At 40.1% G+C, this 11926-nt stretch overlaps 1 protein-coding gene across 1 annotated transcript in view; it reads left to right on the plus strand.

Moving 5' to 3' along the window:
- The first annotated feature begins 212 nt into the window (after nucleotides 1–212).
- LOC110336381 (carcinoembryonic antigen-related cell adhesion molecule 5) overlaps nucleotides 213–11926 on the plus strand; it is a 29617-nt gene continuing 17903 nt past the window's right edge. Inside the window, exons 1-2 of the mRNA XM_021218896.1 lie at nucleotides 213–465; nucleotides 1772–2131. Coding sequence (XP_021074555.1) covers nucleotides 402–465; nucleotides 1772–2131 — 424 coding nt within the window. The 5' untranslated portion in view covers nucleotides 213–401. The remainder of the gene's footprint in view (nucleotides 466–1771; nucleotides 2132–11926) is intronic.

Genomic DNA, 11926 nt, shown 5'->3' on the forward strand with positions numbered 1-11926 from the left:
GGGTTATCAGCTGAGTCTCTATGTCCAAAGGACACCTAGGTAGGATGGAGACTCCCTCTTTGATTCTGACAGACTCAAGACCATGATTCAGCAGATGTCAGTCCTGGAATGAACTGTTTTTCTCTGAGGGCATGGGGATGCTTATCAGCTATTTTGCTTAGTGTACTTCTTGGAGGTAGAACATAAAGGGAGAGAAGTTGAGAGGGATTCAAGACAGCACTGAGAGTGGAAGGAACAGAGCAGTGCCGTAGACACAGACACTACCACCCACAGCCCTTTGGATTCTAGATAGTCCTTTCTTGGGAGACACTCAGCTAAGAAGAAGGAAAGACAGAAGAACCTGGGTGCTGTGCTAGAGCTAAAGTTTTTCCCAGAGGGAGGACAGCACAGCTAGAAGAGAGATGGAAGCATCCTTTGTGCTTCCATGCAAGTGCTGTACCCACTTGCAGTGGCTTCTGCTCACAGGTAAGTGAACCCACTTTCTGAGTATGGAGGTAGGGAAACTCAGAAGCCATCTGGGATCTCCTAAAGAGGGCAGGAGCCCAAGATGAAACTCAGGGTTTTTGTTGGCAGCCATAGGGTAGAAGATACACTGAGGGACAGAGGCTTTGCTGTCAGAAGCACTCAGGAGACAGGAGATGATGAGGAATTCAAAAAACCCCAACCACTCACTATTCAAAAGTCACAAATCAGTCATAATGGCTGCCATAATCTGAAGATTGATATTCCCAATGACAGTGGGACTCTGCAAAAATGAATAAAATTTGATGGGGCAGTGAGATGTATCAGTGTTTCTATATGTGAAAAATCTGAATTTATTCCCTAATTCTTACTTGGTAAGTGGAGAGAACAGAATCCTGAAAAATGACAAATGAGCCCATACATGCTCCCACCATGAGAAACGTTTTTCCACAGAGCACTGCTGCATGTGCACATTAAGACAGATACCATCACAAAACACATATACAACAGCTAAGACAATGTAAACAAAATCAAATAAAACTTGAGTACAATTATTTTTGTTAATGCCAAACCTGGGACCTATGTAGATTAACCCACTGGCAGTCCTTGCTTCCTTCCTTGCTTCCTTCCTTGCTTCCTTCCTTGCTTCCTTGCTTCCTTCCTTGCTTCCTTGCTTCCTTCCTTGCTTCCTTCCTTGCTTCCTTCCTTGCTTCCTTCCTTNCTTCTTTCCTTCCTTCCTTGCTTCCTTCCTTCCTTCCTTCCTTGCTTGCTTCCTTCCTTGCTTGCTTCCTTCCTTCCTTCCTTGCTATCCTCCCTCCTTTCTTTTGTTCCTTTCTTTTTCTTCTCCCTCCTTTTCTTCCCTCTTCCTTCCTTTGGTTCTTGACTAGTTTCTGGGTCTTTTACAGGAATTGAACCTTCCAAAGATATCAGCTCCTCACAAAACTCTGAATGTAGTGGATCAGAAATCAGACTGTCTTAGAGATAAGGTCACAGTTTCTCTAGAACCACAAAGGGAACATAGGAAAAAGGTCAGAAAGTGAGGACCTTCTAAAGGAGTTGGCCAGAAAAGCACTGACCCTTACACCAAATAATATTTGAATGAGGAGGGATGTGGGGATACTTAGCAGTGAGTTAGGCAGCACATGATTAAAGAATTCCATAGAGAGGAAAGGACATAGATGGTCTGAGGGAGTGGATGTCATGTTGTTGACATTAATCAAGGAGGATGAGCACACCTCTATCCACACACCTAAGCTAAGTGATAAATACATCTGTTCAGTATTGATTATTTTCCTCTATTCCTGTCTAGCTTCCTTTTTAACTCGCTGGCACCTGCCTACCACTGCACAAATAACCATTGAATTAGTGCCACCTCAAGTGATTGAAGGAGAAAATGTTCTCATACGTATCGACAATCTGACAGAGAATCTTATAACCTTAGCCTGGTTCAGAGGAACGAGGATTAAGAGCCCTCAAATTGGACAATATACACTTTCCACTAATGTTACTGTGCTGGGGCCTGGTCACAGTGGTAGAGAGACTTTGTACAGTAATGGATCCCTGCAGATCTACAATGTCACCCAGGAGGACATAGGCTTCTACAGCCTACGGATCATGAATAGACATGCAGAAATTGTGTCAATAACATCCATATACCTCAACGTGTACTGTAAGTAATTATTTGTTATCTCTGGTTGCTGGGTGGGATTCATTTCACTAGACACAGAAAAGATTATCATGCCTGTCTGTGCCTACCTCCTTCTTCATTGTATCTTTATGTTGAACTTTGAACATTTATTGCAGGACACACATGCTGTAGAATAATGGCAATAGACCAGAATCCTTCATTTGACTTCATCTTGCAGACATGTAGAAATGTGGTGTTTAAATCAGCCTAGGATGTCATCATCTCTTCAGGAATGTATAGCTGAGAAAGAACCTTAATCAAAAAATGTTGGGTCTTTTTGAGAAATTCCTCGGGTTCACACCAAGGAGAAAGACCTTGAGAAAGACCACAAGGGGCAAGGATTCAGTCTGGTTGAGAAAGCAAATGGGGCCTCTGAAAAAGCTGAGCACCAGGGGAAAAAAACCCATATTGATGGCTCAGCAGATAAGAGCACTGACTGCTCTTCTGAAGGTCCTGAGTTCAAATCCCAGCAACCACATGGTGGCTCACAACCATACATAATGAGATCTGACGCCCTCTTCTGGAGTGTCTGAAGACAGCTACAGTGTACTTACATATAATAAATAAATAAATCTTAAAAAAACTACATTGCTGGGGGATCATATTCAATTCTCCTCCCCCTAATGTAGATTCTTTAGGAACAATAGGGGGTTTTCAGAGAAAAAATTTAATGAAAACAAAACAGAACAAAACAAAACAAAACAAAACAAAACAAAACAAAAAATTATGAGGAAGCCAAGGGGAATCATCTAGACAAATGTCCAAAGCATCCACAAAAGACCAGAGAACACATGAGCAGACCCATCACAAAGCTCACCGAACAGAAGAAATGGGACCATCATCTTGAAACTCTTCATGGGAGAGTGGAGCCCATCCCCCGTTTCCAGTAATCAGATTTATTACTTCCATAAACCTAAAGTGTGAAACTCCATAATCTGGTCAGTATTCTCCATTGAGAAAAATTCTTTCTCTTTACTCATGCACCGCTCACGTTGTCCTTTTGGGGCCTTCTCAGGAATCTCTGTCCCCTTCCAGCTGAAAAAAATTCCATCTTTATAGAACATTGAGATCTCAGGGTAGACTGTGTGTGTAGTTAAGTTTGTGCTTCACACAGGAAGCACAATGACTTTCTTTGGTGCTGACCGACCAAGTCTATGTCACTGCAAAACTCAGCCCTGAGATAATCTGATGTCTTACCAGGGCACCAGGATACCTATAAGCCTTTTTGATTACAGTGTAGGTTTGGAGAAGTAAAATATAAAGAGAGAAAGAGGGGAGGGACAGCTGGCAGTACTGGGAGTACAGTGGGCAGAGAAGTGTTTTGAACTCATACCCATCCCTAGTTCATGAGACTCTGAGAGATGTTGCTGCCTATGAAGAGGCTCATCTCAGAAGGGAGAAAGGACAACAGAGCTTGGGAGCTGTTATGTGGTAAAAGTTTCACATTGAAAGAAATGGTCAGGCCACAGAGACCAGGGAGATACTCTTGTATGCCTTTGCAAGGGCTGTACTTTCTTTCTTTTGAATTTAATCATATTACAATCATTCAATTTAACTTAGGAACCAGGTGCTGAGATAAAACCCTGCTAGCTCAGAGAGGCAGAGAGTGCATCCAGCTTACCTTCCTTATCAGTCAGTATCCGAGATGGAAGTTGTCCTTCTCTACATCATCTCAGATAACCATCAAACTGAATGTCCCTCCCTTCTACTTCCTGTGCATCTCTCTATCCTTCCAGACTCCCTCTTACTTTCTGGGTTTTTTTCCTTATGTTCAGTCCCTGTAAACTGGTTGCTTGCTCTGTCTTTTGGCCTATGGTTGACTTTTTAAAATCTTGTTTACAGTAAACAGAAAGCTCTTGGATTAAAGGTGTGTGGTGTGGCTGAGCCAGACCACAACTAGAAACAGGTTTTTTGAGTAAATGACACAATCTCAGGATTCAAAGTGTTATCAAATATCTTGCAACATTTCCCCCCTTTTCACCAACTAAAGGAAAAGAATTTAACTCTAATACAGTAAAATTATTTACTGTCATGGTCTGGGAATTGACACACAAATTATACGTACACCAATCTCTCTTAAGCAAGAATAGCTTACTGAATGCACAGCATACTAGGTATCGAGGAGCAGAAGAAGTAAAAACCTAATTGTCGCACCAGTCTCTCCCCAGGGCAGGCTTTTTATTTGAAAAACCAGGTTCAAAAGTTTGAAGGCAAGCAGTGAAGTGGTTCAGCATTTTTGGCTAATTAAGCAAAGTATTTTCAGCTAACCTTTAAACTGATTGGTCCTGAGTGAGTTAAGAAGGGTGGTGAATAGGAGAATTTCAGAGCATTGAGACAACAGGATACATGTGATTCAACCATAACTTTTTGGCTTATTTGGAGCATTCTTTAGTGTCAGCTATGGATAATTACTTTGGGAAGTAGAGTCTGAAAATCTGAACTTTATTTCACCTTATGAGCAAAATGGAGACTGAATACAAAATGGCTAGATATGTTAAAAGGAGCAGGCCTCAACGTTTACAGCAATGAAGTATTTTTTCCCCTAAGCTTTCCATGATGTCCAGCTTGGTTGTATTTGATAGTGTTAGGATGAAGTATTTTTGAGTTCAAAGTTTTGTAAAATTTTCTTGTCAGCCTTCTATGAACTCGGGAATTTGATTGTCCTGAGCAGTTTTTAGTTTAAAGCTGATTTCTGGATGATTGTCAGCTTAGTGGCACTCCTAGATAGGTCACCCCAAAGGTGTCACCTGCTTGTGAAGAATCTTCTGGCAGAAGAGGCATGGGACAGTTTTGTCTAGTGGCTAGTGTTACAGCAATCTAGGTGGCTTCATCAGTCAAGGGCCCAACCATCTTCTCTAGTTCTTGAAGGTTACTGTTAGGAATGGTAGAAAACTTAAATATTTTAAATAGAATATTAAGCAGATCTCAGAAAGTTTTGAGGACTACAGTCTATTAAGTATGCTCAAGGTACAGAAACTTTATTCCTAGATATCTGGTTGACTCAAACCTGAAAACACATGCAGGAAGCTAGATGAAGCTTATTTTGAAAATTAGTTAATACTCTGTAAGTGTACCAGTACCATGACAGAAAGCAATATGTATATTCTTAAAGATTTTGAGATAATATTTATATATCAAGAAAAGTTTAGAGAGTCAAATGAAAACCAAAAGAATATGAGATTAGTGGAAATAACTTAGCCCCTTATTTTTTGTTTTCCTGTGTACCATACCAGGTGACACTTTTGATATGAGACAGTGATTTTGGATTTTCCTTTAACAAGCATGTATGGATTTAGAGACAAAGAAAGCCATACTCCTAACCTAAAGCCAGATTTGACTTTAAGTCCATTGGTCCCCAAAGTTCAATATGTGCCTCTTTTCGTGGAATGGTGACTGGCTTAGAGATGGGGATTAGTAAGCTATTTTCTCACTGCAGAAAGGCACAGACACCTTTGCTACCATATACTGATCTCTAAGGGATTAGGATACCACTGCAATACATTTCCTTCCATAGCTAAGCCTGCTAGGGACCGTGTCCTTGAAAAGATCCAACATATCATTTTAATGGACCACCTTATGACCATAGGATGGTTGACAATGACTTACTATAAGGTGTCCCATTCCTCATGAAATGTCTAGATAGAGACAAAGTTTGGAGCCGAGACAAAAGGATGGACTATCCAGAGACTACCCCACCTGGGAATCCATCCCATAATCAGCCACCAAACGCAGATACTATTACATATGCCAGCAAGATTTTGCTGAAAGGACTCTGATATAGGTGTCTCTTATGAGGCTATGCCAGTGCCTGGCAAACACAGATTTGTTTCTCAAAGAGAGAATATTTATTCTCCATATAAGGAAAGTGTTTGCAGTTTAAGCCAACAGAAAATACTGGCAGATTCCTTTTTGATTTATAATTTATAAATTCACCAATAAATATTATATCCATAATTAGGGCATCATCTGGTTCAATATTGGTCAGGGCTGAATGCATGGGGGTGACTTTACAGGCAGTCACAAAAGCTACTCTGTTCATTTTCCCATTGCAAATTAACTGAATATCTAGTAACCATGTAGAGGGTTTTTATAGTAATCTATAAATATGGTATGTGATTTTTCTAGTGTGCAAACATATAAAATAGCAGTTGTAGCTGAGTCTTGTCCCTGGGTAATGTGTGCCACCACCACCTTGCTCACTATAACTCTGTAGTTTAGAAAACAACTAAATTGTAGGGATCAGTTTGACTCTGCTGATATTAAAGGCATGGCTATCACCCCCTTGGTAAACTATTTAACTTAGGTCTAAATCACTATAATTCTTTTTAAAAATAATCCTTTTAATGTATATTAAGTATTAAATATATCTTATATTTATTTTTCCTTTTATATTTTTTTTACAATCCAGTCGTTGCCTCCCTCCTGGTCCATCCTTACACAGCTCCTCATCCCATTCCTTTTCCTCCTGTACCCAAGAGGATGCCTGCCCATTCCCTGGGTCCTCAAATCTCTCAACTCTTAGGTTACTCTTCTTCAACTGAGGACGGACCAGGCAGTTCTCCTTTGTATATGTGTCAGTGGGCCTTGGACCAGCTCATGTATGCTGCCTTGTTGGTGTCTCAGTGTCTGAGAGATGTCCGAGGTCTGGGTTAGTTGAGATTGCTGGTATTCCTATGGGGTCCCCCTCCTTCTCAGCTTCTTCCAGCCATCTCCTAATTAAACCATAATGGTCCCTGACCAATACCACAGGCCAATAGTTGGGTATGAGTCTGTGTCTGTCCCAGTCAGCTGCTTGTTGGGCCTCTCAGAGGGTAGTCTTTCTAGGTTGCTCTTTGTAAGTAAAGCATAGCCTCAGTAATAGTGTCATGTTTTGAAAGGAATCTCAGGTTGGGCTGGTCACTGGAACGCCTTTCCCTCAGTCTTCACCATTTTTGTCTCTACAGTTCTTTTAGACAGGAACAACTCTGGGTTGCTGCCCTGACTTTTTATTGGAGGTAGACTCTACAAGTTTTCTCTCTCCACTCTTGGGCAGTTCATCTAAAGTCCCTCCCTTTGAGTATTGAGAGTCTCTCACCTCCCAGGTCTCTGGTACTTTCTAGAGGGTCCCCCACCTCTCAACTCACCTCAAGTTTTCATATTTCCATTTATTCTGCTGGCCCTCAGAGCCTCTCTCCCATCTCCCCCCATAATTTATCATGTTCCCCCTATTCCTCCCCCTTCTCTTCCACCTAGGTCACTTCTATTCTCTCCCTCCCTGGATGGCTTTCTTCTCTTTCCAAAGTGGGATTGCAGCATCCTCACTTGTTGGATCTGAGTTACTTCACTCAGGATATTTTCTAGCTCCATTGATTTGCCTGCAAAATTCATGATGTCCTTGTTCTGAATAGCTAAATAGTATTCCATTGTGCAAACGAACCACATTTTCTGTATCCATTCTTTGTTGTGGAGCATCTGGGTTGCTTTCAGGTTCTAGCTATCATAGATAAGGCTAATATGAACATAGTAGAGCATGTGCTCCTGTGGTATGGTGGGGCAGCCTTTGGGTATATGCTCAAGTGGGTATAGCTGGTTCTTCAGCTGGATCTACTTCCAATTTTCTGAGGAACCTCCGGATTGATTTCCAGACTGGTTGTACCAGTGTACAGTCCCACCAGCAGTGGAGGAGTGTTTTTCTTTCTCCACGTTCTTGCCAACATGTGTGTTTACCTGAGTTTTTGATATTTGCCATTCTGATTTGTGTAATGTGGAATCTTAGGGTTGTTTCGATTTGCATTTCCCTAATGATTAAGGACATAGGAACATTTCTCCTCCACTTGAGATTCCTCTGTTTTGTATCCTCTGATTTTTGTGGAGTTTAGCTTCTTGAGTTCTTTATATATTTTGGATTTTAGCCCTCTAACAGATGTGGGGTTAGTGAAGTTTTTTTCCAATCTTCAGGTTGTCAATTTCTCCTATTGACTATTTCCTTTGCCTTACAGAAACTTTTTAGTTTCATTAAGTCTCATTTATCAATTCTTGATCTTAGAGCTTGAGTCATTGGAGTTCTGTTTAGGAAATACCCCACCTCCCACCCCTGCACCAATGAATTCAAAGGTCTTTACCATTTTCTTTTCTATTTGATTCAGTGTATCTGGTTTTATGTTGTGGTTCTTGATCCACTGGGATTTGAGCTTTGTACAGGGTGACAAAATGGATCTATTTTCATTTTCTAAATACTGATTGACAGTTATAGCAGCAGCATATTATTGAAGATGCTCTCTCTTTTTTCTATTATATATTTTTGGCTTCTTTGTCAAAGATCAAGTGTCCATAAGTGTATGGGGTTTGTTCCTGTGTCTTCAATTCTATTCCTTGATCAACCTGTCTGGCTCTGTTCCAATACCATGCAGGTTTTATTACTAGTACTCTGTAGAACAGTTTGAGGTGAGGGATGAGGGATGTTGCTTCTCCCAGAAGTTCTTTTGTGGTTAATGATTGTTTTACTATTATAGGTTTTTTTTTTCTTTTTCCATATGATATTGAAAATTGTTCTTTCCATGTCTGTGAAGAATTGGGTTGAAATTTTGATGGGGATTGCATTGAATCTGTAGATTGCTTTTGGTAGGACAACCATTTTTTACAATGTTAATCCCACCAATCAATGAGCATGGGAGTTCTTTCCATTTTCTGAGTCTTCCATGATTTATTTCTTGAGAGACTTGAAGATATTGTTTAAATTTGGTTTTGTTATGGAATATTTTGGCTTCTCCATCTATGATGATTAAGAATTTTTCAGGGTATATTAGCCTGCCTTGGCAGTTGTGTTCTATTTGGGTCTGCATAGCAACTGTCCAGGCTCTTCTGGCTTTTAGGGTCTTTCTTGAGAAGTCTGGTGCAATTCTGATAGGTCTGCATTTGTAAGTTACTTAGCCTTTTTCCCTTACAGCTTTCAATAATTCATTGTTCTGGGCATATAGTGTTTTGATTATGTGATGGGGAGGATTTTCTTTTCTGGTCCACTATATTTTGTGTTCTATATGTATCTTGTACATTTAAGGGCTTGTCTTTCTTTAGGTTGGGGGAAATTTTCTTCTGTGATTTTGTTGAAGACATTTTCTATTTCTTTGAGCTGGGAGCTTCACTCTCTTCTGTACATATTATTCTTAGGTTTGTTCTATTCATTTTGTCCTGAATTTCCTGGATGTTTTTGGTTAGCAGGCTTTTCTTTGACTAATAAAATTTATTTTTTACTAGATATTTTCTTATTTACATTTCAAATATTATCCCCTTACTATGTTTCCCCTCCAAAAACTTCCTATTCTGTACCCCTCTACCTGCTCACAGACCTGCCCACTCACATTTCCCTATCCTGGCATTCCCTTACACTGGGGCAATGAGCCTTCCCAGGACCAGTGACCTCTCCTCTCATTAATGTCTGAAAAGGCCATCATTTGCTACATATGTGACTGGAGCCATGGTTCCCTCCATGTGTACTCTTTGGTTGGTGGTTTCATCCCTGAGAGCTCTGGGGGGTACTGCTTGGGTTCATATTGTTGTTCATCCTATGGGGCTGCAAACACCTTCAGCTTCTTTGGTAATTTCTCTAGCTCCTTGATTGGGGACCCTGTGCTCAGTCCAGAGGTTGACTGAGAGCAACCTCCTCTGTATTTGTCAGGCAATGGTAGAGCCTCTCAGGAGATAGCTATATCAGGGTTCTGTTAGGAATCACTTCTTGGCATCTACACTAATGTTTTGGTTTGATAAATGTATACGGGATGGATCCCCAGGTGCGAGCAGTCTCTGGATGGCCTTTCCTTCTGTCTCTGCTCCAGAATTTCCTTATGTATCTCCTCCCATGTGTATTTTGTTCCCCCTTCTAAGAAGCACTGAAGTGTCCACACTTTAGTCTTCTTTTTTCTTGAGCTTCAAGTGGTCTGTGAATTATATTTTGGGTATTCTGAGCTTTTGGGCTAATATACATTTATGAATGAGTGCATACAATGTGTCCTCTTTGGGATTGGGTTACCTCATTCAGGATGATATTTTCTAGCTCCATTCGTTTGCCTAAGAATTTCATAAATTCATTGTTTTAATAGCTTATTAGTATTCCATTGTGTAAATGTACCACAATTTCTGTATCCATTCCTTTGTTGAGGGACATCTGAATTCTTTCCAACTCCTTGCTACTATAAATCAGACTACTATGAACATAGTTGAGCATGTGTCCTTACTACAAGTTGAAGCATCTTCTGGGTATATGTCCACTAGTGGTATAGCTTGTTCCTCAGGTATTACTATATCCAATTTTCTGAGGAACCACCAGACTGATTTCCAGAGTGGTTGTTCCAGATTGTAATCCCACCAGTGATGGCACAGTGCACCTCTTTCTCCACATCCTTGCCAGCATTAACTGTTACCTGAATTTTTGATCTTAGATTTTCTGACTGGTATGAGGTGAAATCTCAGGGTTGTTTTGATTTGCATCTTCCTCATAACTAAGGATGTTGAACATTACTTTAGGTGCTTCTCAGCTATTTAGTGTTCCTCAGTTGCAAAGTTTTGTTTAGCTCTGTACCTTATTTTTAATAGGGCTATTTGGTTCTCTGGAGTCTAACTTCTTGAATTCTTTGTATATATTATATATTAGATGTAGGATTGGTCAAGATATTTTCCCAATATGTAGGTTGCCAATTCGTCTTACAGAAGTGTCCTTCGCCTTACAGAAGCTTTGCAAATTTATGAGGTCCCAGTTGTCAATTCTTGATTTTAAATCATATGCCATTGGTGTTCTTTTTTTTCTTTTCTTCTTCTTCTTTTTTTTAAAAAAATATCATACATCAATCTATTTTCTTAATGCTTTAAATATTACTCTCAGAACTATAATAGGTTTTCTGTCCCTTGTTATTTTTCTAATGTTTTTGTTTCTATACAATAGATTTGGGGAAGATTCAGAAAAAATAATCAGAGATGGAGTGCTGTAGTTCTAAAAGTATTTACTATCTTGAAAATGTAGTCCACTTTTAAAAAAAATTTAAAATTATTATTTTCTTTTTTTAACATTTTATTATTATTATTATTATTATTATTATTATTATTATTATTATTTTCTTTATTTACATTTCAAATGCTATCCAGAAGGTTCCCTATACCTCACCTCCGCCCCTGCTCACCTACCCACGCACTCCCACTACTTGGCCCTGGCCTTCCCCTGTGCTGGGTCATATAAAGTTTACAAGACCAAGGGGCCTCTCTTCCCAACGATGGCTAACCAGGCCATCTTCCGCTATATATGCAGCTACAGACTCGAGCTCAGGGGGTACTGGTTAGTTCATATTGTTGCACCTACAGGGTTGGGGACCCTGTGTTCCATCCAATAGCTGGCTGTGAGCATCCACTTCAGTGTTTGCCAGGCACTGGCAAAGCCTCACAAGAGGTTGCTATACCAGGATCACTTCAGCAGAATCTTGTTGGCATGTGCATTAGTATCTAGGTTTGGTGGCTGATGATGGGATGGATTCCTGGATGGGGTAGTCTCTGGATAGACCATCCTTTCATCTTAGCTCTAAATTTTGTCTCTGTACCTATATACATGGGTATTTTGTTCCTTATTCTAAGGGGTAATGAAGTACCCACACGATGGTCTTCCTTCTTGGTTTTTTTTTTTGTGTGTGTGTTTTGCAAAATGTATCTTGGGTATTCTAAATTTCTGGGATAATATCCACTTATCAGTGAGTGCATACCTAGCGACTTCTTTTGTGATTGGGTTACCTCACTCAGGATGATATCCTCCAAATACAT

The sequence above is a fragment of the Mus pahari genome, chromosome 19 (assembly GCF_900095145.1).
Source record: "Mus pahari chromosome 19, PAHARI_EIJ_v1.1, whole genome shotgun sequence".
NCBI lineage: Eukaryota > Metazoa > Chordata > Mammalia > Rodentia > Muridae > Mus > Mus pahari.